This window comes from Colius striatus, chromosome 18, assembly GCF_028858725.1.
Source record: "Colius striatus isolate bColStr4 chromosome 18, bColStr4.1.hap1, whole genome shotgun sequence".
In the NCBI taxonomy this organism is placed as follows: Eukaryota; Metazoa; Chordata; class Aves; order Coliiformes; family Coliidae; genus Colius; species Colius striatus.
In genome coordinates, this window is record NC_084776.1 from 6,632,644 (window position 1) to 6,659,168 (window position 26,525).

The 26,525-nt window shown below is 46.2% G+C and overlaps 1 protein-coding gene across 3 annotated transcripts in view; it reads left to right on the plus strand.

Annotated features, from left to right (window-relative positions):
• Nucleotides 1–77: 77 nt before the first annotated feature.
• TMEM104 (transmembrane protein 104) overlaps nucleotides 78–26,525 on the plus strand; it is a 44,862-nt gene continuing 18,414 nt past the window's right edge. Inside the window, exons 1-8 of one of the 3 annotated variants that reach the window (XM_062011078.1) lie at nucleotides 78–129; nucleotides 1,302–1,411; nucleotides 3,346–3,467; nucleotides 5,343–5,424; nucleotides 6,357–6,459; nucleotides 6,844–6,924; nucleotides 11,304–11,403; nucleotides 12,182–12,290. In XM_062011078.1, coding sequence (XP_061867062.1) covers nucleotides 1,367–1,411; nucleotides 3,346–3,467; nucleotides 5,343–5,424; nucleotides 6,357–6,459; nucleotides 6,844–6,924; nucleotides 11,304–11,403; nucleotides 12,182–12,290 — 642 coding nt within the window. In that variant the 5' untranslated portion in view covers nucleotides 78–129; nucleotides 1,302–1,366. Of the gene's footprint in view, nucleotides 145–1,301; nucleotides 1,412–3,345; nucleotides 3,468–5,342; nucleotides 5,425–6,356; nucleotides 6,460–6,843; nucleotides 6,925–11,303; nucleotides 11,404–12,181; nucleotides 12,291–26,525 lie in introns of all 3 variants that reach the window. The other 2 variants (XM_062011080.1, XM_062011079.1) reach the window with 2 other exon arrangements.

Sequence of the window (26,525 nt, forward strand, 5' to 3'; positions counted from 1 at the left end):
CCCGCGCGTGCGCCACAGCCCCGCCCCGCCCCGCGGCCGGTCACGTGCGCGGAAGGGCCCGCGGCGGGCAGCGCGTGCGCCGTGGCGCGGGCCGCGCGGAGGGAGGCGGCGCGAGCCGGCGCCGCTGAGGTACCGCGGGGCCGGGTGTGTGCGGGGCGGCGGGGCGAGGCGAGGGGGCGGCTGTCGGGGCTGTGAGGGGCTTGTGTGGGGCGGGGGGTTCCCGAGGAGGGCGGGTTGGGCGAGCCGCGTTGCCGGCTGTGCGGCGGGCTCGGGGGCAGGCGCGAAGTGGCCGAGCCGGGGGGGTCTGGGGGCGTCGTTGGGCTCCGGGCCGTGGGGTGGGGCCCGTCCCAGGCTGGGGTGGGGGCCCGGCCTGAGCAAAGCTTTTCCCGCGGTCCGGAGGTGACTGTCACCGTGCCTCTGCTACGGTTGCCTTCTCTGGGTTTGTTAAGCGTGGCTCCGGTGACTTCAGTCGAGGTCTGTTATAAGAGAAGATGTTTGGCCTCTTCTGCCGAGCGCCGATATAGTTACGAGCACAGTGAGCTGTGCTGCCTGGTTGACTTCTGTCCTCTAGTGTGTCTGTGTGAGCTTATCAACTGCTGGGTGCTTTTGGTAGTGTTCCTCACTCGTCAAAGGTGTGCTGATGATTAGTACCAGTTGGTACAGCCAAGTATGTGCATATATAGAAGTATGAAACATATTATAAAGCTCTTAAGCTGTTCAAACTACAGCTAATTACTTATTGCCTCTGAAACCTTTCAGAAGCTTGGCTTCTCCCCTCCTCCTGTAAGTTTTCTCAGACAGTTTGAAGTTCCCCAGATAGTCCTTTGGAAACTTTGACATGTGTAACGAAACATCTTGATGTTTTTCATAGGTCCAGTACTTTCATTTGTCTATTTACGTCTGTGCTTGAGCTTGTGTGAAGAGATTGTAGGCTGCTTTTGACTACTCTGGTTTGCAGGAGCATGTGCTTTCTGAGAGTAGTAGTTGGGTGAGAAGTTGTGGTATGAGATCATCCTTAAGGCAGGCATTCTTCCTCTTGAGGTTTTTGTGTCTCAAACAGCCCCTTTGGGGAAGCTGGAGTTTGGTCATCACACACTGAAAAGGCAGGGCCTTAAAACTATTTTAACAGGTACAAGAACTTTTCAGGTAGAGAAGTGGTGAGTGGGATATTCCCGTCCCAAGTACAAGGTCCTGCTGAAGTCCTGTCCTGTTCAAATATCAGGAGACTGGTGGGCAAAAGCTGACTTGTGTTTTCCTCTTCTTTGTGACCAAGCTAACACAACTTTATGATGTTTCCTTAGGTTAAAGGCCACAGAAGTTAAATCACCCTCCTCACTTTACTGTGAGCCTCCCCACCTTCTTCAACATGGCTGGTGGCATTACTGACACAGGAGAGCTTTACTCTCCCTATGTAAGTATCGCTGTGTTTGCATTTCCTACTTCCCCATGGACATAACCTCAGTGTTTCAAGAGATGATGAAGGTCAAAGAGCAGTTAAAAATGCTTAATACTTGTGATTGTTGGGATGTTTTTTAAAATCACAGATCACTTTATGTAGTGTACTGGGGTGATGTCTGCTTAAGGCATAGTTCTCTACAAGTGTTAAAAGGAGCTTCATGTCCCATACCAGCTTTTGCATCCTTCTACCCACTTTTCTTATATTTCATTGACTTTTACATCAGCCTGAGTTGTCACGTGAGGCCAGCATGAGCAGGAGGAACTGGGACATGGAGACTCTCCCTCTTTCTTCTGTTTTTTTTCATTTTAACTTTATATAAACTTTTCTCCTGAGCTTCTGAAGGTTTACTTCTTTGTAATTGTTGTAGTAATTTGTTTAAACCACTTCAAATTAGTAACCAAGATGTTTCTTCCTTGTAATGTGGTGCCCCGTGAAATTGCTGAGCCAATTACTGCCTTCCTGTGTATACTGGAAATACTGGTTTTCATAACCCCAAGTGTTCATGTAGTGTCAGCTCTTAAAAACAGGGCTTTAGAAACATTTCTTTTGCTTTTCTAAAGTCAACTCACTTAATGTTGAACCAGTCCTGACATCTGCCTGTTGGCTTTTACTTTCAAACTGTCATCCCCACGTTAACGATGGAATTTAGAAGAACTGGATGTTAGGCTGCAGAATTAGGTCACAACTGAGAAAATGGAGAACAAGGCAGGAACTGGGACGTCTGGACCCTGAAGGATTAGTGTCACCTGCTCTTATGTTGTTATGTTGCACAAATTTCATAGAGTCTAATCTCAAAGGCTACGACTCTTTCCCTGAACATGTGTAGCCAGACTGAACACACAGGCACCATTCTCATCTGTCTACTTGACCAAAGTCAAGGAAAATCACCTGAGGTGTTTTTTCAAGAGTCCTTCACTGAATTGTAAGTCATGGCCCTGGGCACTTCTGTTGTGCTTGGAGAATGACAGCTCTGCCAGCTGAATAAAAAGAACTTTCCTGCAAGCTGCAATGGCTGATTTATTTTTTTCTTCACTCTGGGAGACTTGTCAGAAGATGAATTTGCTGTGCTGATGTCAGTAAAGGAAGGGCAGGAGTGCTCACAGGGTCTCTGGGGAATAGTTCTGATGTTAATTGCTCCATACCCAGAGAAGTGTACTCAGACACAGATCTTTACTGGCTCTCCCCTGGAGACACTCTGACTTATATAAAAAATAAACCAAACAAAACCATCAAAACTTTGGGACAATTTTTGATCTTGAATTGGGCAAAATGTATAGTCTGGGTGAGCTCTGTCCAGTTGCATCCATCTTTTGCTCTTGGGCAGAAAAAACCTCCTTGCCAGAGAAGATAAAAACCTTTCCCTTCCAGAAGTAAAAACCCCTCTTCAGAATGTGCACAGCTGCTTCCTGCCAAAATGGCAAGCAGGCTTTCAATTACAATTCTGTTTGAATATTTCCTGCTTGACTAAGGATAAAGAACAAGAAGAGACTCTGAGAAGCAATTTGTGTATGTAGTCACAGCCACTTAGGTTCAGGTCAGAAAACAGACACCCCAACCCACAGTGTAGACTCTTCTGGGAGAAGGCAGTAGATTTGCAAACAAACAAACAATTCACATGCTTTCTAACTTTACAAGTTAGGAAAATATATATTACAAATTGATTAGAAAGATGGAGAGGAATATCAGTGTCTCCAGGAATGTGCTGACACTCACTTTGTTCCCTTTGGTTATCACTCCCCTCCTCTATTTGTTTCCCACGTGGACTTGCTCCCACCCTGCTTGCTCAAAGATTGCTCTCTCCATTTAAATGAGTCTGTGGTGAGGTGTTTTGGATGATCTCTAGCCCAGCTGCAGACTCTCATGTTGGGTTGTGTGGATACTTGCAGGTGGGTCTGGTTTACATGTTCAACCTCATCGTTGGAACAGGAGCCCTGACCATGCCGAAGGCCTTTGCGACAGCGGGGTGGCTCGTCAGCCTTGTGCTCCTGATGTTCCTGGGGTTTATGAGGTGGGACATGATGAGTATGTGTCTTTAAGGGGTTGGAAGGTTTTGCTTAGGTGGGGCTCTAAGGGCAGTGTTAAGATTTTTGTTGCTTTTCTGAGTGATCCTGTCCTTCTGTTGATTGAGTGTTGCTCTCTGCAGTCGTGCTGCTAGTTGGAGGGGTACATTTTCAGATTACCTGCAAAATGGTGCTACATCCCACTTACTGACTGATGGGAAAGACTTCTTCTCCAGTCCAGTGTCTCCTGACACCCTTTTCCCAGCCTTCTTTATCCACAGTATCATCGCTTTGTGACTTGCCTGTGTGATGCAGACTTGTTGTGTTAGTTTTCTCTTGGCTTCTGGCAAAGCTCTGGGCAGCTGTAGGAATGTCAGGAAGACAAATTACTATGTAGCTGGGCCTGTCTTATTCTCCCCTACACTTTGTTGCTTGAGACCTTGGAGCTGGTCTCATGTTTTCCATGCTGACTTGCCAGGAGCCTCTGTCCAGATGCCTCCCTGCTGCAGCAGCAGGTGGAGCTGGAGGCTGCTGATAGAGCCCTGATGGCCAAGTCGGTTTCAATAGAACCACTGTCTTTTGACAGGCTGTGAATCCCTGCCTGCTTTTTCCTTGGTTTTGAAATAAAATAAACCAAAATCCCCTCCTGTTGTTTCTGAGAATGGAATGTAGAAATTCCTTTCTTGCTGTTAATGAGCTCTGTCAGCCTGAATGTGCCTTTGATTTGGAGGCATTGCTTTTCAAATCTCTTAGGTGCTGCACTACAGAGATCAGTACTGACTGTAGTAATGTGTGTAAGGTTCCCTCAAAGCTGTGTGCTGCAAAGGCTTCATAAAATGTAAACTAGGAGCACCAGTAACTGTGAGCTTTGGAGGCAATCCTGTCTGGATACATTAGTTTAAAACCCTACATTCAATGCATAAATCTTGGCACCAGCAGAGAATCTTTCAAGGTCAGCAGAGGAGCACAAATCTCCAAACCTGCATGTCAAAAGTGCACTGAGATACAATGGGACAACACAAAGTACCACGTGCCCTGGAGCTGTGTTACCCTGTTGCTTTTGTTCTGGGGCTTGTGACTTCCTCATGCCCACTGCAGGCTCTTCAGCACTAGAAGAGTCTAAACAGAAATTACTACGTGGGCCTCAGGACAGGGCTGCCTTCTTTTATTCTTGCCAAACTAACCTCTCATTTGAACTTAATAAATGAGTCCAGTTCCTGAAGCAATGAGAAACCACTTTAAAGCCTTTTTAAAACTTAGATTGATTTGATTTTGGTTTGGTTGGTTTGGTTTTTTATTACAGGTCTGTTTTTAGCTGAGATAATAGTCCTTCCATTTGTGACTCCTGCTGTCTCCCTGGAGAGCTTCTCCCTTGGCTTCCAGCAAAATCTATTTGATGCGTATGTGATCTGCCCCTTGGTCTTGTATTGCTGCTTTGCTTCTCATGCCATTTATAAGGTTCCCTAAGGGACTGTAGTACCTTTGCCACAGGCCCTAACAGATAAGTTTCAGAATAGCAGTGTGTTCATCCCAGGAGCTAAAAAGAGGAAGGAAGCTTGCTTTCAAACAAAGGGAGAAGTTCTCTTGCCTTCCTCAACCCATAGAAACACCAGGATGGTGCCTTCCAGACATCTAAAGTGTCTTATATATCTGAAGGCATATTTTACTGCATTTTGTGGTCTGGTTGAGCACCTTAATCTTATGAACAGAAGGGAGCAGCAAACGGAGATAAACCACTGTACCACAGATGCAGTGTGTGTGTGTGTGGCTGGTGGTGTTTTGAGTTGTTTGTTTGCTCCTACATACAGAAGAGAATAATTCTCCATGTCCCTTCAGTGACAGTTCTTGACTATTACTGATACCAGTTGCATTCCTCTCCCCAGCTATATGACTACAACCTTTGTGGTGGAAGCCATGGCTGCTGCCAATGCCCAGCTGCGATGGAAGAGGATGGAGAAACGCAAGGTTTGTGTGTGCTTTCATTTTTACATTTTCCCTTAATCTTTCATTCTGTGGGACTTGCCTGAGGTTCCACTGAATCTTTGCCATGCCTCATTAGTAACTCTAAAGGTATAAATGTCTTCTGTACTTTGCCATATAAAATGTGGCTGATGGTTCCCTGTGGGGTTGCTCATTAAAGACAGGATTTTCTCCTGCTTTGAAAAATCACTTGTGCTGTTCACATTTCTTAATGATTGTGCTCTCCTTGCCCAGAAGCACTGCTCAGTGAATGGGAAGAGCTGGCAGCCAGTATATTGGTGCCATTTGGAGTGTACAGAGGTCTATAAACCCTTTCTGATCTCAGGTCGTTTAACTGGGACAGGATGGCCTATCCTTGCTGTCACTCAGGCTGTACTCAGGGAGGGGACAGTCCCAAAGTATGTCCTTGCTATAAAGCTCACTTGTGACTTCTGGGTTCTGGCTTTAGTGGCTTTTCTGGATCAGTGAGAGGTGTAATTGTTGGCACTGAGATGCCTGCCTGTGTGTTAGTGGCTTGGAGTTAGGAGCTAGACTTTTCTGCTGTGACTAGCTAAGACTATATATATTTTGATTTTCTGTTCTACCAGCTCTGCAACCCTGAAGATCTGGCAGAAATTTGACTTCCTTGTGCCACACCTTGCCACATGAATTGCACACTGTTGCTGAGTGCGTGACACTAGATTAGGACAGCAGAGCCTGTCACTCACTTGAGCCTGCCCTGCTAGGGCCATCTTCTGCTCTTCACAGTATCCCAAGCCTGGGACAAGGGCTCCCTGGTATTGCCTTTGCTTGTGTGTCCTGCCCATCCCTTGGGACCTTCTTTAGAATTTCTGGAAGTGAGACTGTGACACTGGTGGTGCCACAGCCCGTACTGCAGGTAGCAGTCATGTCAGCAGTGGTCTGGTCTTTTCTTCCAGGAGGATGATGAGGATGAGGATTCTTCCTCTGGAGTATCTGACACTGATGTTCTCCTCCATGATGGCTACGAGCGAGCAGAGACACGACCCATCCTGTCAGTTCGTAAGTACCCAGTTCATGCTTTCACTGGAGCTGAGACTTCTCCGCAGACAACGTCCCAGTGGGCTTCAGCAAGTGGAGCAGGACTCTTCTGCTCACATCCCAATGTCCTTAGTACTTGCAAGATAAGACTCATTGAAAATTCAGTTCACCTTCTACAGCCTGATAAAGATCTTTTCCTTCTAGGTCACTAAGATGAGAACATCTTACTTTGAAAACTCTTTTAAACTAACTCACACAGAGTAATTGGACGAGTGACTCTGCAGCTGTCAGTCACACATACTGTCCTTCAAACTGTTGCTAGAGCTTCCTGAGTGCCTTCAGAGAGTCTGGCCTCTGGGTTTATCAAGGGGACTGGTTGAAAAACTCCTTGTTTTCAATTTGCAGAGAGACGTGGCTCAGCCAATATCTTTGAAATCACTGAAAGGGTGGAAATGGGCCAGATGGCTTCCATGTTCTTCAATAAAGGTAAGTGACTCACTTTTTCAAAAGCCCCTTCAGGCCTTCCTGCACAGTGTGTGTATGGCTTTTCCTTACATTTTTGTGCTTCTCAGTGTGGATTTGCATCCTGAGTTTGTGATGACTCCACACAAAAGTGTAGTTTCTTCTCTCTGTGGACTATATTCACCCACCCCATGTGGTGTTTCCAGAGTACTTGCAGGTCAGAGCCTGCATGAAGGGAGGATGGTGCTGTGGTGGTAGAATGAGACAAAGTACTGCAGGTCATGCATCCAATTTCTTGAGACAAGTAAGTTTTAAGTCAGTGCCTTTTGTGAGTGCCCTTAACCTAACTCTGAGCTGCATCTGTCTTCTGTCATCTCCACTGTCTAAAGCAGCAGAGCCCAGCTATAGTGTTTGCTAGTTCCATCTTGGTTGTAGCATTTGAGAGCAGGATTTTAGGTTTCCCAGAACCAATGTCAGTGTGAAGGAGACAGGGTCCTGGGGAGAGCTGCTGAGAATTGCATGTGTCTGGGAGAGTCACCAAGAGAGCTGCTTGGATGTGAACTGCTGAAAGGACCCTTGGCACGCTTATGATAGGCAACTCTCTTTCTGTTTTTAAATATCTTTAGTATGCCAGGCAACAAACTTGTAACCTTCCTGCAATGAAGCCATCTGCGCTGCTGCATGTGGCAGAAAGGCAAACCACGACACTAGGTGTTCTGAAACTTGTAGAACAGTACATTTGAAATGCTGTGTGGAGCCAGGAAATGGTCAGACACCGTGGCTGTGCAGCTTTGAGCCTGTCAGGCCCCATTTCTTGTGGAAAGTGACATTTTCCCTTGTTCACTGGCCACCTTACAGACACGCAATGGGCTGTATTTTTCCACTATGTGACATCAGCTTTTTGCCAGGGTAAGACACTTCCCTCTGAAGGGCAGCTGGGCTTAAGGACTAAAGATTCTTTGAACTATATTATTTCTAATTTTGAAGTCCAATAGGAACATTTCCCTGCATACCTCTTCTGGACATTTGTAGATTTAAATGACTTAGTGCTATTAAGATAATCCACCTTGGATCAGGCTGCCACTTTTCTACTTGGGGAATAAGAGAGGTGACTTGATTATGAGTTAGAGACTTAAGAAATATCCTGTTCCTATTCTTGTCTGTAGCACTCTGTTGCTCTGATGTAGGCAAATTTTCTTGCTTATTTGCTTTGACATCTGTAAAACACTGTGAACACTTTTCTGTCTCTCAGTCGTTCCCTGGTGAGTAATGTTTGGGAAGTGCTTTGAGAACAAGCACCAAGTGTTGCTGAAGGTTCAGCTGTAGAGGCCTGGTCAGCTGGAGTCTGGGGGATCACAGGAGGCAGAGTGCTCCCATAAGCAGGTTCCAGAAGGCCTCTGCTTTGCATCGAGATGATAATGACTCTCTAAAGCCAGCCAGACATCAGGCAAATTGCCTTCTAGACCTCTCTGCCTCACTGCTGACTGCTGCTCAGCCAGGAGAGGGTGCTAGAAATACGTGTCCTGTCCCCTGTTAGGCACTGATGAACACTTCCCAGCAAAGTGATATTAAACTGCTTAGTACTCTTAAATCTTAATCCCTCTTCTTAATGTTGCTTTAGCCAGAGTTATCTGATTTCTGTGTTAGGGATCCTGCTGGGACCTACTCACAAAGGGATAAATATTTCTGCAGGAAAGCAGCTGGACCAGCTACAGACCATGGCTTGAAACAACTTGTAACTTCCAGATGAGATGAGGTACACAGAGCAAAGGGTCTGGGGCAGCTGTAACTCACTGGCTGGTTTCCCTCTGTACTCAGCAATAAGTCTCCATCCCTGTCCTGTTGCTGAGTCCTAGTTCAGAGGAATCTTCTGATCAGCTCAGCAGTTGCAGAGAAGAGTCAAACAGTAACTCCCTCTGCAGATCCTTGATGAGGTGCTTCCCTCTGATGATTGCACAGAAGGGTCTTCAAGAAGGGCAGATGCTCAGTGACCGGTTGTTGCTGCCTCGTGCTGAGAAACTGGGCCACACTTGGGAAGTCCCAGCTCCAAGCACCAGCCTCTGTGGTTTCACAGCTAGTAAAGGTCTGGGTGGGTTTTTGCTCACAATTTACATGGATCCACACCAAAGGTGTCTGAGGGCTTTACAGCCTTCAGAGGGAAGGCCAGTGAAAGCTTTGCAATAGATGCAGTAGACCTCAGCCTCTGCTTTCTGGCGAGTTCTCTGCTCCTTTCTCTTGACTGATTTTTATTTTCAGCGATGTGACAGGAGTTGAATCTGCAATCCTGGGAGGTAAGCTGGGGATAAATCTCAATTTCAGACTGTCTGCTTTCTTAAAGGGAGCTGACTTAGGTTTAGAGTGTAAAAAGTCTGTTTGTACTTTCAAAAGAGCTGGCTCTGAAGAACTGCACTTTTTTTCTTATTATTGTTTTAACTTTGCAATGCTGGGTGCTTGCTTTTGGAACCAAAAAGTCATTTATTGCAATAATGGATTCTGGGCACATCTATCATGCTCCTTCCCTACAGGAAGTCATTGATTTTTTTTTTTCCCCCATTTTATGTCCAGTAATGAAAGTATTGATCAGGGAGGGTCAGCAGCAGTTTATAAAAGAACTGATGCTAAAGTCTTCCTGCTTCTGAGAGGATGAGTTTGGGAGGGGAATATCAGCTGAACTTCCCACAAACAGAGATGCTGGCACTGGAACAGGGTTATAGTGTGTGCTGCTGGGTATCTGGCTGTGCTGTGGCTTATCTGGTTGTGTTAGTACTGTTTGGTATATGGGGAGGGCAAGTGAAGCCTGAGATCTGTAGCAGATGCTAAAGCAGAATCTGTATCCTGAGTTGGTGTCCTGTGCTTAGCATGCCTTGTACCTTCTCTCCTCCTGTGTCAGGTATTTATTATAACCTTCAGTGGGAAATTGGAGAAAACTGGTAGGTGGTTTGTTGCCATCAGAACAGTGCAGAGATTCCTCAAGTGTGAAGCCATTTTAAATATTTCACAGAGGAAGAAAACAAGGGTGAGCTGTATTAAATGATCTGACAGTTTCTGTAAGATCTCAATTTGTCCATTTAAACAAAACAAGGAACAACTCAAGTGCTGGCTTGGTGTGCTGCTTTACAGGAGCAGGGAAGTTTTCTTGCTGCTTTCCCCATACAGCTCTTTTTTTAAGGAATGTTTTATGCTAACTAGGCTCACTATATTGAATAATTTATTTAAACAAAGGAGAACACCTTTAATATTTCCTGACATCCAGAGATCCAGGGGCAGCATGATGGCAAAACATGGTAGAACTTAGGGGCATCCAGGCACTGTAGGAATATTAGTCTGCATTCCTACAGTAATGCCATCCTTGTTTGGTAGCTGTCACAGACAAGGCTTGGAGAGGTGAATTCATTTGCCCAAGCTGCATTAGGATTAAGCATCAGGTGGCATCTCAACTTGAAAGGGCAGATTCCTTGAGCTATTTTCCTTCAGTGTCAGCTTCCTAAATAAAACCAAGCTGGGTCTTTTTTTTCTGTAACTCACCAGTCTCTGAACTAAAATGTGTTCCAGTTTGGTTTTCCTCGGTGGGATTTATACTGACTTGCTTGGTTTATCCCTGCAGATTTTGACTTTCCACAACAGTGCCTTGTTGTGCCCCAGTAAGAATGTTCTGTGCACCCAATTAACCTGTGTAGGACTTTTCCTTACTCTCACAGGTGAAGGCAGGGCAAGCTTGGAAAAAAGGAAAAGAAAAACCAATCCAATAAAGCTCATGGGGCAGGAACAGCAAATACTGTGGCTGCAGGGAGTTGAGGGCTGCAGAAACAGGGTTTTAAACCTTTGTGGATTTGAACCTGGACTCCAGTTGCTGATTGTAAGGAATCTCCTGAAGCAGCTCCATTTCAGCTCTATGGAACTTGAGGATTTGTCCCGCATGAGAAGGCCCTGCAGGTTTGCAAGCAGAGGGTTTGGAATCAGCAGAGGACCAAGAGCATCTTCTCTTTTCATTTCACTATTTGTAGCTGTGCTCACACCAAGTCTGTGAGCATCAGCTGAATGTTTGTCTGTGGCTGTTTGAAGTTGACAGCTTCATCTGGCAGATGACTTAGGTGAGACCTGTTGGTCTTGACCAGAGACTGGAGGATGGGCTTGAACCAGAGGGCCTAACGTCAGGGCCAGGTACCAAAGGAGGCAGCTGAGCTCTGAGCACTTCCTTTCCCATCATTTCCTATGCTCTGGCTCAGTTCTCTGAGCTGATGTTGTGACCCTTTGTGTGGAGTTTGCTGCAGAGAGAAATAAACTATGAAGGCAAAAGGGTGTTTATTTTTAAGATTATGAAAAAGTTTTGTGTGTTTACAGTGCAGAGTTCAAGAGTCCCTGTGTACTCTGCTGTCTCTGTACAACATTTCTCTTTCCTGCAGTGGGTGTCAACCTCTTCTATTTCTGCATAATTATCTACCTCTACGGGGACCTGGCAATCTACGCAGCGGCTGTACCAGTCTCTCTCATGCAAGTGACCTGGTAAGTGTGAGACTGCTGTGAGGCTGTGTGCTGTCAGAGAATAGGGCAGGCTTTTGGATTTGACGGGGTGATAAGTCTGACTGGGATCAACTCTACTTTCTGCAGACCAGAGTGTGGAACTGACTCAAGGACACCTCACTGTTTGTGGGTGGGAAGGGGAAATAGTTTTATATTCCCCACCTGAGTGCCTGCTGCCTTCCCAAAAAGTAGCTGACCTGATTTCAGTCCTCAAGTGTGAGGTGCTTCCAGCTTCAGCACCTTACAGACGTGGGACTCATTGCTCAGTAGTTTGATTGCCCTACCCCATGCTATATTTTAGCTTCTCTATCTCTTTGGGTAAAAGCTGAGAGGTGTGATGCTTACCAAGTGTGTGACCAGCGAGTGCTGGTGTCACATGGACTTAGCTCTGCCCTGAGACCACTTCTTCTATCGAAGAAGCGGGTAACAAGAGACTCATTCGATTAATCTGGGCTGGATTTGGACTCTTGACTCAGAAGTGGAAAACCTCAGTGATGTATATATGACTCCAGCTTGCTAGCTTGGTGACCAAATGACCAAACTTATAAATAACTGCAGCCTTTAAATATATGCTACTCAGTGACCTGCTCTGTTACCCAGTCCAGAAAATATCAGGGGTGGGGGGAACAACAGTGTTCAGGGAGGGAGGGGAGGAATGAATACTTCAAGTCTCTAACTAGTCCTCTTCCTTGAATGCAGGAGAGAGGAAGACATCTGCTAGGAGTTAATTACTGTCTCTTGTTTCTCCCTCCTTTCCCAGCAGTGCCACTGGCAACCATTCTTGCAGTGTTGGAGATGGCACAAAGTATAATGATACAGACAAGTGCTGGGGGCCAATTCGCCGGATCGATGCCTACAGACTGTATCTGGTGAGTTTCTGAAGCTGGGATGACCATTGCTTCCAGTTCAACTTTACTTCTACTGAGTAGGGTCTTCTTCCTATAGAGATGATGGGGTTCAAGTGAACAACACAAATGTGAAGCTCTCAGTTCAGTCTGACCTTTTTGGCCAAATATCCTCTCTCTATTCTCGGTGATATGGCTGCGGTTTAGTTTGGTGGCCATCAGAATAATCCTTATGATCCTGAGATTAAGTAGAGTTCTGTCCTCCTTGTTTGTTGTTTTACATTGCTTAAGCAGGTGATTTGTCCATGCCAAAGGGTGAGGGGTGTTTTTTCAGTGTCTGGCTAAGTAATTGTTGACAATATTCTTGCCTCTGTTAAGCTCTCTTGAGTACATTCTTTATGTGAATAAAATTGTTTATGCTTCAGGAGAGTGTGCTTTGTGAGAGATGATGGAAACAGCCCACTTAACATCCAGTGCTATGTGCTGCTTTAGTAATAGCTTTCTGTCTAGTTCAGGATTTTGTTGCATTTATTGCTGTGCTGTTGTTCTAGTGGGAAGCAAGGTTTTTCCCCAAAGGATGATGAATGCTGCTTCTCTTGAGCTTGGGAAGAGTTGAGCACTCGTACCTGGAGACAGATGTCACTAGAGCAAAATGAGAAGAGAGAGAGATGCCAGTACTGCATAGCATGGCTTCTCTTAAGGGTCTCAGTGAGGATTTTAAGGAAAAAGAGTGAAGGTGGTCATGTGTGTGCCAAGAAATCCAGAGGTAAAAGCTATTTGAAGCAATTTTGCAGATCCACCTGCAGTGGATCACATTCCTGAGTGCACTCATGCCACTGTTATTGCAAAAGTAAGTGCCAGGCCTCAGCAATATTAATGAATGTCAAGGCTTAGTTAATTATTTAAGAGAAATATTTTTGCTTTATTAAATTGTGTCTTGGTCTGTTTCTTTAAAACTTCCAGAAGATGGAAGATTTCCTTCCTGAATTTCAATAACTCTCCCTGACCCAGCAGAAGGAGCTAGTCAGAAGAGGCAGACATGCATTAATTACTGCCTGTGTCTCTCGGATATTGTGTCTATAATTCATGAAGATAATTGTTGTTAGGACTTGAAAAATTAAAAAATTAAGACTGTGTAAGCATTAGACTTGCTGTCTGTGTACATAACTCTCAGAGGAGCTTTTCCCTCTGCTTGTCTTCTCTTGTGGATTTGGAGAATAAATATCTGCAAAGTCTTTGGTAGCAGTTAATCCTTCCCTGCTTAGCAACTGAGATGAGAGTTTCTGTGCCTTTCTCTGCCCCCCCCTTAGCAGTAGGGAAGGATTGTTTGTGGGAGAGCATACTGGTCTGTGGTGTGTTACTGGAAGGAGGGAGGGTCCCACCATTGCTGTGTTCAGGAGGCTGCTGGGTGCCAGCGTTACCTCTGAGTCATGGGGTTTTGTTGAGGTCTCTAATACTTCATCCTGGATGAGTATGGGAGTGAAATGGGGCTCGTTCTGCCTCCAGCTCTGCTGGTTTCACTCTCTGCTTGTGTGGTTTTTATTCTCTAGAATACCAAACTGACAACAACTTCCCTAGAGAGGGATAAGAGATGTAATGATTTGTAAAACATTCAGACCCCCAGCACTGACACCATCTTCCAGGTTGGGCTGGCTCTGGAAGCATTGTGCTGCTTAATATTTTTTCCCCTTGCTGTCCTTTTCCATTTTGCCATCTGGACAGCCGGTGACCAGTAAAGCTCTGAAGTTTTCTGAGAGAAACCTGAGGATGGGAGTGCAGGGCTAGGAGGTTGGTTGCTTGACAACAAACAAAAAATTTACCAGCAAAACAGTGTAACTATCTCTAGAAATTTTGTCCAAGCTTCATGTGTGTAGAGGTGGAATCTTGAACATGCAAGAAAAGCTGCAACCTGCCTGCCTGAAGGGAAAAAGGCACCAGGAAAGTGAGGAGAGGGAACAGGCATCAGGAACAGAGCTGCTGTCTTGGTCCCAGGGGATCATACCCAGGGAGAACTTGCTCTGTTTTCCTTTTCTTTTTTTTGAGTTCTTGCTTGTTGGAATAATTCAGGTTCCACATTTCAGTGGACAAACAAGGTCTCTCTTTGCAGGCTGAGTTCCCCTGTGGCAAGGGGACAGATGGACACTGTGATCCCAAAAGAAGGCAGCTGATATTTTGGATCAGCCCTTTTGTCCTCGATGCCTGGCTCTAGTTGTCTTGTCTTAGTACTATATTTAGGTTTAAGTGATTTTTTAGCAGCAAGATGGGTGGCTGCAACTAGGATCTCTTGCCCATTCCAAAGCAGGGTTCTGGGTGTAATACTGTATTTCTTACTCTGTTCATGACCCCACAGAAAGTCTTTTTTGGACTATAGGGAGAAATAATCTCTTTGAGGTTTTCTGGGAAAAGGGTGCCAATGGGAGCTCTCTTGTGCCAAGTAGCACCAGTCTGCCAAAGGTCTGTGCTGCCTTCCTCCTGTCGACTGTTTCTCTCCCAGCGCTATGACTTCTGTTCAACAAAAAGCCATTTCAAACATTGACTCTTTGAGCTGAGAGTGGAGAATAATGACTGATGTAAAAATCCTATTTCACGGTTTATTGTCCAAAAAGGCCTCTGGAAGCTGTCTCTGCTCTGATTACTGTGAATGGAAGCTGAAAACTATGTACATAATGAGAATATTTAGACAGATTAAATTCTTCTCTTGAGACTTGCTTGTCTGTGCAGCATCTTTATTGCTGCTCCAAAATCTCACACCTAAGTGTGATTGCAGAGTCTTCAGAGACAACTAGGCCCCTATTAACCTTTGTCTGAACAAATCGTTATCTTGCTTCTTGTTTGTAAATTGCCTTGGAAGATAAAGGCTTGCAAAATAAATAAGTGAGGGCAAGAGCAGGAAATATTGAAATAGACTTTTCTTCCTGTCCTATCACTTGCAACTAATGTTTGACTCCTCTGTGAGACCGTAGGAGCCTTGTGAGGTTTAAAAGGTGAGGCTTGCCATGCTGTGAGGGCAAGACCACGCAGGGTGAAGGGGCTGGAAGCAAGGCCTGTGTTTTATGGCCCAGTGACGTTGTTGAAGGCAAGCACTGATTACAGTTAAAGCAGATCGATGGCTTTCTATCTTTGCTTCAGATCTGTCACCACATTGTCACGTCCTCAACTGCGGAAGTGACTCCCGAGTCCCTTGGCTGTCTCTGGCAGTGCTGTAAGGGCAGGGCCGAGACTGCTGCGTGCTGAATTCACACTTCAATGCAGTTGCTCTGTCATGCTTTCTGTAAGGTCAGCTGGACGTCTTCTCTGTGGCCTGTGGGGAAGGGGCAATGGATTTAAGGTTTAAATCTCTCATCATAATGCTTTCTTGTCTTTCTCTCCCAGTGATGTAGGAACGTGACATGATAGTCCCTGTTTCTAGAAAGCAGATACCGAGATAAGTAAGGGATTAAATCCTGGGGATCAGCAGCCATGCAGAGTGTCTGATCCAAAATGCATTCATGACCTGGCAAACGGCGCTTCTGTTCTGCACCAGGGCAGCCCTTGCAGCTAAAACCTCTCCTCTCTTCCCAGCCCTCCTCTTCTGGCAATCTAGGGCACGATGTCTTCCCATGATGGGAAAGAAACGGCTTCAATTCTCAGGGGGAGCCGTGTGCCTTTCAGAAGAGGCACTGGCACAGGCACTCCTGGTAGCTACCAGGTGCATCTGTTCCGTCTGAGTCTCTGTTGGTTTCGGAGCTGATTGGGAAAGGGCCGCGGCGTCCGCTTTGGCGGGTTCGCAGCTGCTGCAGTGTCGCGGGCGGCCCAGCGGGCACGGGCCGGGCCAGGATGGCAGCGCAGATGGTTTAGTGGAGATTATCCCAGTTGGAAACGTGCTTGTGCACTGAATAAAAGGAGTGGGCTCGCAGGCGCTCACCGTCCCTCTTCAGGAGGGGACAATGTCACCCCAGCCTGACGCTCTGATCAGAATACCCAGCCTCCAGAGCAGGGCCAGGCTGCAGCTGCAGGAGGCTGTGCAGGGAGGGGGTGAGGAGGTAGGCTGAGGACACGTACCATTGCTCAGTGCCAGCAGAACTTAATCGGTGGATGTGAAGGCTGAACTGATACGTGTTGATGTCGATGCCGTCTGCCTCGGTGCGGTGCTGCCGGCACGGCCCTCCCCGGCTGCAGGCTGGAGCACCGTGCTTTGTGCTGGTCGTGGATGTGCTCCCCTTCCCTCCCCAGCATTTCCCCTCCCTGACTGTGCCTGTGTGTGTACCCTGGTCTGGGTAAAGGTGTCTGATTTTTATCATCAAAACGGATCTTTCCCCATACATTTGCTTGCACTAGGGCTTGTTCAGTGCACAAGACTCTTGTGGCCCCTCTGTCCGTGGTTGCCTTCTTGGGCTTTCCTCATGGAGCTGTTTTGGTTTATTTTTTACCTCCCAGCAGTGCCTTCATGGCAGTATTTGAACATCCATGCTTGATCTAAGCTGCCTCTTGTCAACTGGGAGCTGGAGAGGTGCTGCAAGCTGAGTGCTTCTTCCAAGGACACCTGGTTTTGCTCCTCTTGTTCCCTTTGCAGCAAGCGCTTTTCCTGTGCTCTGCCTTCCTCAGCTGCACCCTGCAGCAGCATCCGGTAATAAATGGGTCACAGCTGCTGTCTCTTGGATATTTATTCTTACAGGTCTCTGTGTCTAGAGACCTTGAGAGCCAGCGGTGGGGAAGGTAGATGCTTCACTGGCAGGTGGCTGGAGCAGGGAGGGCTGATTTCACAGCACATCAATCAAAAAGGATTGGGGTGCTTGCCCTGGGCTCCTGGGGTTTGCAGGGGAAAGGCAGGAAAGCTGATGGAAAGTGAAGCTATCATCTTGTTTAAATAAATTGTTTAAACAGTAACACAATGTTCCAGGTTACCTCAGCTTACAGTAAAGATGCAGCAGGATTGGAGCACTTATTAGCAGGACACCCTGTATATCCTGCAAGAAGTTATTAGTGGTAAGAGCTTCTTGCCAAAGATACTGTATTATATTCCTTACCACAAATTCTCTGATGTGTTTTTTATTGTGATACTGATAAAGAACAAGAAACAGCTATACAAAAAAGAAGCCTGCTACTTCTGTGCATAGAAGCAGTTCTGAAAGCCTTCAAAATAAGGAAAAGCCTCTCAAGGGGCAAGAATATTATGCCATTATTTCTGTATGTACAGGCACCTGAGTCCTGAGCCATTGCTGTGGCAGGAGAGGGCTTAGTACTGCATTAAGCATAAATATCAATAGCCCTAACTGCTTGTTACAGGTGCCTCTGAAATACAGCTTTGCTTGGCTAAAAGCCTGGTCTCGGGGGCTGATTGGAGTCTTCTCATGCCTCTCATCTAGTCAGCTCCTAAAAAGTAAGGTCAGGGAAGTTGCTGCTTTGCTCTGAAGTGGTTGATGAAGAAGAGGAGCCAAGTTCATTCAAAATAAATGGTGTCTGGGTGTGGGATGGGAAGGCAATTCTCAGCTCTTATATTGTGAAGCTAATCAGGCTGAAGTTGGTGCACAGCCTTGTTAATATGGCATAAATCCTGCCTCCTTCAGCCTAGTCCATTCTTCTTCTATGGGCTTGTCAATAAATTCTTTCGATTGCTCACTCCTCATATGCCTATGACAGATAGTCTGTCTCTTCTGGAGTTTCCCACGCCCCTTGTTTCATAATGCAAGAGAAACTTCAGATAGTAACAGGCCTTGTGAATAAAAGGTTTTTCCTGACCTGATAGGAGAGGTAGATGAGTATGTTGTTCTGAAAGTGGAATATAAACTTGTGCTGGTGACCTAAGCTTCTGGTGTGTGACTTTTTATTGCTTTCCTTGTAACTGATTGCATTTTGTGTACAAGAAACATCAGCCAGATGGCAAGTCTCCCTGCTGCTAGGGCTGGGTGGGAGAGTCAGCTTTTGGTACTGTAGTGAAGCAACTACAAGACCATGCATTGAAGTAACTGACTTTAAAGGATTATCTTGTCTCTTTTCACTGGCAAATCAATAGTGCAGGGGACTGGAATGTGTTTTCTGCACAGAGCTGTCTGTTCACTTCACAATGAGATGTGTTTTTTCCTTAAGCAGAGCTTGGGTTACGCTGTCATTTGGATGCTGAGCTTTTGCAAAGGGCCAGCCCTTTCCCCCTGGCTCCAGCTGGCTGCCAAGGGCTGTGTGGAAGGGCAGAGTGCTGTCCTGCTTCTATGCCTGGCTGGGTGGGCTGCAGGTGCCACCAGCCCTTCAGAGAAGCAAGGTGGCTGATGTGATGGACAGAGGCCGTTGGTGAGCTCAGATGCATTTGGCTTCCCTATAGAAGACTGTCCTGCTGGCTTTAATGTTTGGTTTGGTTTATTGATGCTGGATGGTGGGTGTGAACTTTGGAAACAAGCCAGCTAAAGAAATTGGGCAAAGAAGTGTCTCTAGATAGATCTGTTTGCTTCTGTGTGCATCCTGTGGTTAGGAACTCACCAGTGGTGTTTATTTGGCTCAGACTACAGCCACTGCTACTCAGCAGAGCCACCCTGGCAAGGCTGAGATGCCATGCTGCTGCTTTTCCTAAATAAAGCAGCATTTGGAGTGTGCTCACTTGTGCAGCAAGGCACCAAAACTGCCGCTGTTCTCTCATGCTACTGGAGAACATTCTCGCCCAAACAGGGCATGTACCAGAATCAGTATGTTTCTGATCACCTGCTCGTGTAATGGTTTTAAAAGGGCCTTTTGCAGTTCTTTGTTTTTGGACTAGATTGTTCCATCAGACTCACAGATCTTGCATTTTTTGAACACTTGAGAATATAAGTAACAAATGCATCCCCCCTGTTATTTGTGCAGTGGCTGGTGACAGCATCCTAGAAACCCGGGTTGGAGGAGACCTGTTAAATCAGCTAAAGCACTCCCTTGGGAGATTCAATCCCAGCCTTTCTCACCAACATATTTTTCCAGCATTTTGTTTGGTGCTCTAACAACAGTTTTGTTTTTAAATGGAGGTCTGACCTTGCTGCCTGCAAGCTTCACATCAGCATTTCCATCGAATGAGACAGCAGTCTGATCTCTCCTTCCCTGAAATTGCCATGAATTCCTTACTACACAGGTACAAAGCACCAGGGCTGCAGAACTGTGTGGTTATGCCACTCTGAACGTTACCAGAGGTTGTGGAGGAAAGAGCTCTGGACAGACCCGTGCCTCTACTCCTAAATAAGTGTTTAACTTCTTAACATCCTCCTAAATTGCGCTTTGTGGCTGGGTGAGATCACTGACGCTCTTGTCCAAAAATGTGGATTTTTGGATTACATCAGCAAATCCCACACGTGGCTCATGCTTCTGTAAGCAGGACTATAAATACAAATAATGCAGCTGGGATTTATCTTGTAAGTTGAAGTCGATATAATGCTCTCAGGCAGAGCTGATCTGCCAAGCCTGTTGCACCAGGTTGGTGTGCACTGTACAGGAGGAGGCTCAGAGCAAAGCAAACTCCCTGCTAGCCCCAGGCCAACAAGGCTTTATCTCTTGCTTTTCTGCTGCTGCAAAGCAGTTACCAAGTGTGAGACACTTCCTTTCCCTTCAGGCAACTCCTGTCTGACACAGTGAGGAGGATAAAGCTGTCCCTGAACCTACATCCTTCAGGTAGCTGAAGAATCTCAACTGAGAAGTCTGTAGGGGAAAAAGAGGAAAAACAACAGCATAGTGGTGGAAGGCAGTGTTTATGTTGTGGCAGACAAGGAGTTAGTGGCCTTCAGGAGCAATCATCCTTGCTGAACCCTAGTACCTCCTAACCCTGGCAGTTTGTAGTTTGATATGTTTGCAGGGCCCTCTGAGCATCCATGTCACACTGGTCCATGTCTCCCTCGCTGAATGCTGTCTGACCTAGGGGCTTTTGTAGTCAATATAATTGTTGCTGTAGTGGCCAATAGCCTGCCAGGAGAGGCTATGAATATGCACAAATTTTGGGCAGTGTCTATGTATAATGATTACTCCTTCACACTTTAGATGGAACTCATTAATCTCATGTACCATCCTAATAAACTGGGGTGGTGGGGGATGACTCCTCAAGGTTACCCAGTGTCAGGAAGGAGGAAGGCTCCTGTTTCATAGCCTGTGGGAAGTCACAGCAAGCTGGGGAAGGGGGGGTACAGCCAAACCTGGCTCTGCAACTTCTCTGCTGTCCTTCCAAGTATCACAAGCCAACCATTCAGCTCTCCTGCATCTATCCACTTTGCTGCTTTCCTCCTACTTGTTCAGATGCAATTAGGAGATGCAGAATAAGGGGGAGCCAGGGGTCAAGGAGGCGGTAAAGTGATTACAAGATGCTGGAAATGGCTGTGCCAGAAATACTCTGATGATGAAAAATGAGATGCCAGTCACCTCAGGGTTTGTGCTGGCCTCCATCTTTCTCTTGTTGTGAAAAATGATAATGGAAGTGTATTTACCCCAGAGAGCACAAACGTGCTGCTGGCTGTGATCCTGCACAGCCCAGGTGTGCCAGGGACTGCAATCCTTGCACCAAATGACTTTCTGAAAACACTTTGTGTCTGGATCCTTTCACTTTTAAAGAGGAGGAAGAGTTGTTTTTCTAGGATGTTCTTTTCAGAGTGGAACGTTCCTGGCCTCAGAGATGGGCCAGCTCCAGAAAGAGGCTGTGGCCATGGGGTGAGCAACACCCTCTAGTACTGCCTTGCTGTCTATGTGCTGCTGCTGCTGCATTGTCATCCCAGAGCTGCATTTAGGGACTGCTCAGTTGCCACCTGGTCCTTGGTGTGTTGGATGCTCAGCAAGATCAGAGCTTGCAAGGGACAGCAGCAGGGACAAGTACACTTGTTTGCTGGGTGGACAGTCAAAATCAAAAGCTGATGCTGGGCTAGAGCCTTTGAAAATCTCAGATCCCTTAAAGTCAGGAGATTTAGGGATACAGGTGCTTCTTTCCATCTCTTCCAGAAGCTCTTCCACTGTGGCACAGGAGCCGTGAGAGGCAGCATCTGGCTTAAAGGGTACCGTGGGTGTGGATGGGTGAAATGCCACTTGCTTCCCTGACAAAAACCGGCCTGGAGGCAGCTGAAGGCTTAGTTCTTGGAGGATACTTCCTCCCTGCCTTAAGGTACTGGGGAGAAAGGTGGGTGAGGGCTCCTTGGTGCCAGCAATGTGCTTGGTGTGAGTTATGAGTATGAAGCTCTGCCAGGTGTCCCGAGAGCAGCGCGTTAATTACCGGAGCTGCTGTGGCAGCAGATGCCTGCTGCACTCTGAGCGTAACTGCCCTTGTTTCTTTATCTAGAAATGTTCCTTGTGGGATGTCTGGCAGTTGCATCCTCCCTCCTTTGTGATTTCCTGACACTACAGGGGATCAGGAGGTTAAAATCCCTTTTGCCTTGCAACTTCTTTGAGCAATCCTCATTCTGTGTCTGGTTTATCTCTTTTCAACCAACTTTCAGAGCTTCATAATCGCTTGTCTGCTGATAACTTGCTGTCTATCAGCATGGCCCCTGCTGTAGCCCTGCCTGCAGCCTTGAGAGGCTGTGGATCTTCAGTTTGATTTGGGGTTTTTTTGCAGCTCTCTAAAAAGCTCCTTCCTGAACAATCAGACTCCTTTCATGTATTTATATTTGTACTGTCCACTGCAAGGGGTAAAGCTTTACCAACGTAAGCTTGGATGGCAGCCCTCACTGATGTGCCATCTGGCTCTCTAGCTTGAGATATGAGCTCATGCAGTAGAGAAACGTGGCCTTGTCACCTTAGAGAAGGGGAGGAGAGATGGCAGAGAGGGGACCACGTTGCACTTAAGACCCTTTTCCCCATACGTGCTTTCTGAGAAGCACTGAAGCCCTGGAGCCTGCAGCTGGGGAGCATTTGCCACAACTGGAAGTGTGTGCAGAGCAACTACCAGAGGCTGCAGGTAGGTGTTGGTGGGGCTGCAAATGGCTCTGAAGTGCTATAATGCTCTGCATTCTTTATGGAGTGGGGAAAGCACCTCACATTTAACATTTCTCTCCAAAGTCAGCCCTAAAAATTCCCTGAGGATGTGAGTAGGAACAGATTCCTAAGAAACTGCTCTACTAAGGATGATAAGTCTGGTTCAGCTTCCAGTCAGGGATAAAAGCACTGACCTGGGTTGTGTGATGTTGGATTTTTTTGCTAGATGTCTCTTTAGACATGCTCTAGAGGAGAGTACCTGAGGTGGGAACAAAGCAGCCAGTCCCTGCTTCTCCTTACCTCTTGTTTGATCTCTGTACCACCAGAGTCTGGGTTTGTTGGGTTGTTTTGTCTGTCTCTTGTAGCGCTCATCTGGGTTGTGAAATAGCTCTGAGCTCAGGGATGTCTTGCAGAAGCAGAACGGGTGTCACAGTTGCCACTCCTGACAGCGTGTGTGAAATGTCTGCTGTTCACTGCTCTGCTCAAGGAGACTTGCCTTGTGTCTGAGCACTGAATCAAGCAAAGCTTCCTCTGGGAGGTGCTCAGTCAGTAGAGCTTGCATCTTCCTGCTGCTGTACCCATAGTGCTGTATAAAGCTTTCCAGCTAAGGTGGCAAAGTGGTCCCATTTTGTGTTGTCAGCTTGGCTGCCCATTAGAGCAGGGTTATGTGTCTTTAGGGGAAGAAATATTAGTGCTCTACAGCTGTGAAATCTGAACATCAATATCTGCAGAGGTGGAGTTGATACCATCCGACAGTGAAGTTTGCCTGAGATGTTGGCACTTCTATCAAGGGGAAGCAAGAGCCTCCATAGAATGATTTGGCTTGGGATGAGTTCTGGTTTTGAATGAGGATGAAGAAGACTGGGAGGAGGAAAGGAAAAGGAAGGGTGACTGTGGCTTCAGCCCAAAGGGAGATATTTCAGGTGAGAGCACAACATCACCTCTTTGCCATCTGCATATTAAAACTTGGGGATTCTTGGCCTGATGTCTGAGGCTTATCAGCTCTGGTATGATAGCCCTGGGCCACACTAATGCATTCATTCAAAACCTCTCAAACGACTTTTTTTGCTCTGCTCCTGGTGTATTTGCTGCATTTACCAAGGTTCATCTTCATGGTCTCACTTTGCTTGGGTGAATATGATGCCTCTACTCAACATGTCTGAAAGTTTCCAGGCTCTGAATCAACAAAACCAGTAGCTACTGTTTTTAATTCACCAAAAGACAGATGAAATTCTTCCAGACGAGTTTATGGAGCATGAAAAAAAAAGCAAGTTCTGATGACAGTTATGAATGAAGCTGGTTTTCAGAGCTGGTCCCCTTGCAAATGTATGCAGGCACTAGCCATAATGCTGCACCTACTGCATCTAATACATGAATCAGCTATGTTTGGGATGCTAATTATGCTTCCTGAGCTGTATTGGCTTTTTCTGTAGAAGCTGCGTGCTTGGAAGCGGATGAAAGCTATTGAGCTGTACTTGATTCAGAGTGATAGATGGAGCCTTCAGGTCAATCAAGAACCTGTTTAGTCAATATAGCCCTCTGACCTGCTGAAAGCATGTTTGCATGGTCTGAAAGACTCTTGGCATCAGCTGGCCGTCACTTAGTGGTTGAGAGCTCTCTTGGTGGTCCTCTTGGCTGGAAATAAGCTGATAAAACCAGCCAGATGTCCTATTAACGCTTGATCTTGCTTTTGCTTTTTTAAGATAAGCCAATAAAAACAAGGTTATGTAACCAAGTTTTAACATAAGAGCTTTAATAAAATATACTTTTAGAAATGTAGAAATACATATAAAAATATATTGCAGGCACTGGTAAGCCCTAGATAGTTTCCCCTGTGGCAAGAAGACTTGGGTTGACCAGCCTGCTTTTCGCTTTGAAATACTAAGAGCTGACAAGTGCAGAGGCTGGGAAAGTGGTGTCAGCTGAGCTGCCAACTCAGAGAAGCTCCCAAACCTTGGTGCCTGTACTGCTTAGGCTTGGCTTGGTGGGAGAAATGAATGTGAAGACCCTCCCAGGGGTTGAGCAGGCTGGTGTGCTGCTCATGGCTCCTACTAGCCTGCAGGGAAGAACGTAATTCAAGGTGACAAGATGCTGTTCTTCCCTCTGCACTCGCTAATATTCTGACTGGAAATGTCAGTAAAAGCAAGGAAAATGTTGGTTTTCTGGTAATGGATCTTCATGCTGTTTTTCAGCCTGAGAAGGGAAGGAAAAAGAAAGAACTTTGTGTCTGTTGCATTATTTACTGTGTGTGGGTTCCACGTACCCTCTGCAGCAAGCCTGGTGACTTGTCTGGCCTTTCCCATTTAACTGGTAGAGCCTGGAGATGAATTAGGGAACCACTCTTAATAGCCAGACATGTGGAAAAACACAGTGAAGGTTTCTCTCTGCCCCCTTGTGAGTATCAACACCATTTAATAGATCTTATCTTCCTTCTTAGCCAAAGGGAGGATTCCCTTACCTTTGTTTAAGGTTAACAATGACTCAGTCCTGTACACCTGCTTGTCTCTAATAGGAAACCACTTCACTAGTAGAAAAATCCTTAATAAAAGTAGACTGTGCTCATCCTGCCTTGGGTTAATTTGCTGAAGCTTAGGGAGAGAATGATGAACTGGAAAACATCTCAACTAGCTCAAGAGGTGAACTGGAGATTGAGGAGAGCTTTCTGGTGCACTGGAGCTCTGCACATTTGATTTCTGGCAGGGCTGACTGCAGTTTTCTATGTAGATTTTAGATTGTTTGAATTATATGTCTAATGAAGCACTTGGTAAATTAATATCCCTCTAGGGGAAACTTGAGCTTGGAAAACATCAGGTGGAAAGTTTGGGTATGTGTCTGAGCTGCTTATTTGGGCTTACTTTTTTCCTTAGGGAGAAGTTATGAAACTAATTAATGGGTTGGAAGAGCACTTAGGTGTCTGGCAAAGCGAGGCAGAGCAAGTAGACATTCTCCTAAGCATTGTGTTTTCTTCTCCACCTTTTGGGGATGTGTTTTTTAAATAGGTTTCCTGTCCTTGGGGTTCTCCAGAGACTGAGACCTCACCTCTCGTGTCCTGGTTGTTGGCCAGGAACTGCCCCCTCGTTTCTGACCTCTGATGAACCTGTGGAGCTGTACCCAATTTCACCTTGAAGTGATGTTAATCTGCCTGTTTAATGTCCTCTTCCCTGCCTTTCTCCTCTCAAACAGTTCACTCTGTGTTGTGGCTTCCCTTCCTAAAAGTGGTTGGCACTGCAAAGCAGGGCAACCTCATCTCTTTGCAGGCCTTAGCATCATTTGTATTGATCCATGGATATCCATCCTGGATCACTAATGGGTGTCAAGTGGAAGAAGTAATACATTTCTACTGCATTTTAATTCATCTCTCACTTGGTTTCTTTGGACCAGCTCCAGGATCTTGTTAAGAACCAAAGATACAGCTCACTTTAAGGGGTGGGAGGGGAATCCAGCCGTTCAGTCACGACTTGTATCTCCTCCCCGTGAACTGAGCAGTGAAGCCCACAGAGGAAGAGAGCTGGAAGAGTCACTCAATGAAAGCAGTTGTTTAAGATGCCTTCAGCACTGGAGAATAACAGCAGAAAGTGGAGTGTTAACAGCCTGAAGAATTCTTTCTGCTTCATTAGCAGATGTTGGGGAGCATGTCAGAGACCCAGATTCTTCCAGCACTTAATGATGCTTTTGATGCTTTCCAGCAGCTGAGCCCCAGTTCCACCTTTGCACAACTCTTTCCTTGGTACTTATGACAAATGGATGTTTTAGACCCAGCTGCTTCAATGCTCAGTCATCTTATGTCAGTCATTGCCATGGTTTGAGGAGCTGTTTTACCAATTGGTTCTGGTGCAGTCTAATTTGCAGAAGACACCTGTTCCTTAATTATCACCAGCCTTTGTCTGGCTCTTTGTTTCGGCTCTTTCTGACGCAGGAGCTATTAACATGAAGGGAGGCTGTGTTGAGAGAGGAGGTTGAAAGAGATTAGTCACAAACTCGAGAATAATTTCCACTAAGAGACTTGGTATCTACTTTGGTTTACTCTGAGCCCTTGGCTTACGTCACTCCATAGTCTAAAGTTGAGTCCTTTGAGGTTTGTGTGCTATCCTAGGATGGAGAAGCACTCTGCAAAGGGCAGGAGAGAGGGGTTTAAGCTCCTGACTAGAAGAAAGGAACAAGAGGGAGAAGAGTAAAAAAAGACTTGTAACTGGCTGATTCGCTTCTGAGTTAAAACTGGAAGTGTCTTCACTTGGCAATTAGCCTTGCCAGTTGTGCCTGTGGTGGTGTATTCCGTGTGATTTCAGTGTTTCCTCCGAGGATCTTCAGTTGCTTCACAAATCTGAATTCTGGGCTTGCTTTCAGTCACCCTTTTAATTGCAAGCAGGAAAAAACAAGACT